General features: G+C 35.7%; 1 protein-coding gene across 1 annotated transcript in view; it reads left to right on the top strand.

Annotated features, from left to right (window-relative positions):
• LOC107095238 (receptor activity-modifying protein 3-like) overlaps positions 1 to 3,674 on the top strand; it is a 19,963-nt gene extending 16,289 nt beyond the window's left edge. The window contains exon 3 of the mRNA XM_015391240.1: positions 651 to 3,674. Within this exon, the coding sequence (XP_015246726.1) occupies positions 651 to 906 (256 nt within the window). The 3' untranslated portion in view covers positions 907 to 3,674. The remainder of the gene's footprint in view (positions 1 to 650) is intronic.
• Positions 3,675 to 4,853: the final 1,179 nt, after the last annotated feature.

Below are 4,853 nucleotides of genomic sequence, written 5' to 3'. Positions count from 1 at the left end.
ATATATATATATATATATATATATATATATATACCTTATAACCATAATTTCTGGAAACCCTAAAAAAAGAAGATTTTTATGTCCTTTTGACCAAAATACAATGCAGAGTCTTTGCCAAAGTTTGTTCTAGCTTCTGATACAACACCTGAGAGAAAGCAAAGCTTTATAGATATCTCCCCGCCTCTAGCTTTACTCTGATCCAAAGATGGAGACAAGAGGTTTTATCCTAAACTTTGGCTCTAAGGCTACTACTCAGTTTTCACCTGGAAAAACAGTGGCTCCTGGGTTATATGAGAAAAAAAGTTGTACTTTCAGGATAAAGAATTCAGACCAGAGAAAGAAGGATTAGGAATTCCTAGATGTAATTAATCAAAGCTGAGCTCCTCGCCTCAGTGCATCTCTGAGTAACGTTGCAGAAGAGGAAGCTACTGGTCTAAAAAAGGGATTAAATAGCTGTATATCCTTGGTAACAATGATGGATTACTAACCAAATCCTAATGGCTTAGGTTATTTCTAGCCAAACAACAGTAGGGTTTAAATGGGAGTTTGTTAGTTTGACTCAACCAATGTATCTCTGCATAATGTCACTCTTACACTTAAATTATGTGTTTTTGTCTTTTCTAATAATCTTTTTTTGGCTTTCTCCACAGTGAGTATCACATCTTCACCCTCTGCACAGAGACAAAGTCCCACAATGTCGACTGCTACTGGCCCAACCCGCTGGTAGAGAGCTACATCATCCGCATTCACAAGCACTTTTTTTCCAATTGCACCATGGAGGGAGTGAAATGGGGGGACCCACCGGACGACACGCTCACCATTCTCATTCTCATACCGGTTTTCCTCACTTTGGCCATGATTGCTCTGGTGGTCTGGTGCAGCAAAAGGAGTGATCTCCTGGCATAGGACATGAAAATGAAGGATACAGAGAGAGAGAGACTGCAACTAAGGCTCAAACCTCTTCATTAACTTTATATTGTAAATTATTTTGGTTTGATGGCCCCATTGAAAATACAATAAACAACCTTCTTCTTTTATAAGAAATAACAACATCAGACAGAGTCTCTCGCATTGCATAAATAATAATCTTGAGACTTAGACCTGTTGAATGACTCAGGGCTTTAAGGTCTAGGACTTAAGTCTCATTAAGCAGTTTTATCCTGTGTAATCAGGGTAAGCTAGTAGGTATTAGATCATAAATCTTATTGAGTTATTGAAGTGTGGACCAATGGTTCATTTTTCCTGGTAATATTACACTGAGTACAAGTCAAGGATTGGAATTCACAACCTATCTGAATTATTTTGTTTTTATGGAGACTATACTGTATCTCTAATGTGAGAAGATGATACTTTGACCTTCATCTTCACTTTACTTTGACTCACAATTAAATGCCGAGATTTGACTTGACTTGAAAATATGTACATTTTCTCTCTTATAAAGGGGCTGAAACTTGTCCCTCAAAAAAAAATTCCTTAAAACTTCTGTACCCGCTTGTAAAGACTAAACAAAATCAGATGTATTAAGTAGAATTTATTTTTTAGCCATTCTGACTGTTATTTTTCCTTTGTCTTTCTACAAAGCTAAAAGCCACACGGCTTTCAACATTGGGATTTTAAATCATCTACCCCTTAGAGATGCCAAGGATGTGGGTTGTGTAATTGGTCTTCACTTGCTGGGTTGATTTTCCCTGGAGGATAATTATGTAAAGCATTCCTGAAATCTATTGGATACAGACTTTTGACCTGTGAGATTCCTGCCGGAGCGCTGTCTCACTGCTGAAGGCCAAAGTATTCACCACTTCAGTGACTGACCTCCACACTGATGGGAAATCCAAGTCACAGAGGAAGCTGTATTTAAATATTTTATCCCCACACTGTATGGAAGGAAGCCAAAGTTGGAACTTATACTGTTTCATGGAATGTAATGTTTTGTCTTGCTAAATGACTGAATGGATCTTCACCACTGGAAAGAATAAACTTTACAAAGACAAGGAAACACTCGGATTTATATGTTTGGAGACTTGAATTTCCAGTTGGACTGATCCCCAAAAGTCGGTTTTGTAGCAGTGTAACTTATAAGATATTGCTGTTAATATACTAGTCCTCACAAAGATGAGTTATCTGTAGAGGTCTATATCTGTCTGTGCAGTCTACTGTATCTTTGTTGGTTTCTCACTGTTACTCCAAATAGAAGGAAATGGACACTTTTTGTTTAGCACAAGAACAGGCAAGGGTTAATTGGACTTCCTGAGCATTTTTAGATTCATGCTTCCTCCATGACTCATGCATCATCACTTTTCTTCAAAGAGCTCTATTTACATGTCTTTGACTGTGGGATATTTGGAACATACATCTATATTAAGATCATGCATTCCCAAAGCTTTCAACAGAGTAATTTTATTATCATAAAGACAGCATAATATGCAGGGGATTAAGCTCTACTGTTACGGTTGTCAGCTGGTCAGGGATCATGGTGACGCTGATTGAATGAAAGCCTCACTTCTGTTAGTCTGCCCCAGGGTAGCTGTGGCTACAATGTAAAACACCACTATTAGCTTGTGAATGTAAGGGTGAGAGGGTGAATGTAGTATGAAAAGCTTTGGGATTCTCCACACTTTATAAAGCACTATATAAATACAGGTCGGAACTGTTGTTCTTGGAAAGAAGAATTGCTCCATCAGCAGTTTTATAAATGTTTTTTAGAGCTTCTAAGACATAGATATGGCATAGATTTTTGATTTAATGTCTATAATTTACTTTTTGATACATACCCTCCTCCCTGCTAGAAGACAAGCTATTATAGCTGTATTTTACTAGAATTTGCTCAGAGCTAGCCTACTTTACTAATATAAACTACGTTGGATTTTACACTTACAAACAGCCATTTGGTTACTAAGAGATTGAACCTTGATATGTGTCCAGCTGAGGTATGGCTGCGAATACTGTAGCCTCCTTTTTTATGACCAAGTTGGTGATGTTGGGTTTTAAGTTAATGACAACCATGCCTTTTGACCGGAAATTCAACTATTTATGTTACCAACAGTTTGAAAATGTTGACTTTCTCTTCTAATGAAATGTAGTAAAGACAATTTAGTTTTCTTTATTTGTTTTAGCTTAGAATCAATCTGTTTCACAAATGTTTGGAGACATTTTTTTATTTAGAAACTCCTTTATGTAAAATGGATCTGCACATCTGATAAATCAAAAAGCAGAATGTTAGTTTCTTTGTCATTAGATTTTGATAAGGCATGATGACCCAGGTAAGAATATTTAGCCACCGATGAAACAAACAAGCCAAACTTTGAACCTGATCTTCAAAGATTCCAAATAAGGAGTCCTAAATTACTTGGGGGGAAAGAAAATGGGTGTGTTGTGTGTGATCTACAAAGAATGCATTGGGTAACTGGTGCAAAACTGGTTTGGACCTTAATAAGGAAATACCATAATCTACTCTCAGGGTGGGCAGCAGGTTAACTGTAAAAGAAACGTGGATTTTCTGCCTATTGATGAAGGGAAACTTTCTAAAAGTTTTGCACTGTCTGCTTGACTTATTTCAGACTCCCTGTGTTGATTTTTCACCTGGTTAGTAAACCAGTACCAGCTTTGCGAATGCTATCAAATTCGAACATGTTTTAAAGATCAGACTCTTTGCCTCATGGGTCCTGTTCACATTAACAAGTGAACATAAAGAAGACATTTTTTGTTTGGTTTGTATCTGAACCATTTGCAAAATTGTATAAATATTGTTTTCAAAAGTGCAGATGAAAAAACTACCTAATCTCAAAACAAAACATAACAGTAAAGCTTATTTCATTTGCTTTTACCCTTGTATTTTAGCCTAGACCTGTATTAGCCATGCTCAAGAGCTGAATTGAATTTGATGTTGTTAATATCTACATTTGCATCACCATTTCTCAGTAGACTGACATAGACTGTGTGGAATTAGACTTTTTATTTAAACAGTGAAAAAGTAAAGCATTCAGAATATTGTAGCATTAGCCATAATTTCTCCCTCCTTTCCGATGTTCTATTCATGTCATATTTATGGACATTTCTCAAATAAAAGAACCATCTTAAGCTAAATAAGTGACACAAAGGCATTTTTGTTTGAGTTTGGAAGAACTTCCCCAAAAGTCAACTTTAATAAATGTCTTGTACACATCTTAAATATGAAACTAATGGAAGGCAAAACTTCTCAATAATAGTATTTAAACTTAGATGTTGCTTGTAATCATTGGCTGATGTGGTAAATTGAGAATTAATAAAATTTTTGATGTAACTTTTGGGATGTGATATCTATTTATATCTTGTATACACTTAATGTTTGTAAATCTACTATTTGTGACCTTTTGCTTTTTGATAAGTCTCTCCACATCCACTATATAATGTATGAAGTCTACTAACTTAATTTGCCTTCAAACAGCTTGCATGAAACATTTTGAACTGAAAAAAATGGAACATAGTGTTTGGGGTAGTTTTAGAATCACAGGAAAGAAGTAGGTGGAGGAGGAACCGGGAAGGAGTCGTATAGGAGAAAAAAACATGTCTCATTTCATTTTGAAATAAATAAATTAAGTCATGTTGTAACGTCTCATGTCTCAATTGTCTCCTTTTAGTTTTCATCCAAAGCTAGAGATTACTTATATGTAAGAGCAGCAACAGGCCGTTTCTTTTTCAAATATTGCATGCTGATTCATATTTTAAACAAATATGAGTTTTGTTTCCTGAGATAGAAAATATAATGTCCAGGAATAAGATAAGTTTTTTTGAGAAATGGGTAACAACTGTAAGTATTTGGTTTGGCACTTGATCTGCTTTGGTTCAATTTGTCAATAAATGGCTTACAGTATATC

The sequence above is a fragment of the Cyprinodon variegatus genome, unplaced genomic scaffold, assembly GCF_000732505.1.
Source record: "Cyprinodon variegatus isolate N-32 unplaced genomic scaffold, C_variegatus-1.0 Scaffold533, whole genome shotgun sequence".
In the NCBI taxonomy this organism is placed as follows: Eukaryota; Metazoa; Chordata; class Actinopteri; order Cyprinodontiformes; family Cyprinodontidae; genus Cyprinodon; species Cyprinodon variegatus.
The sequence above is the reverse complement of the archived record's forward strand: the minus strand, read 5'-3'. Positions and strand labels throughout refer to the sequence as shown.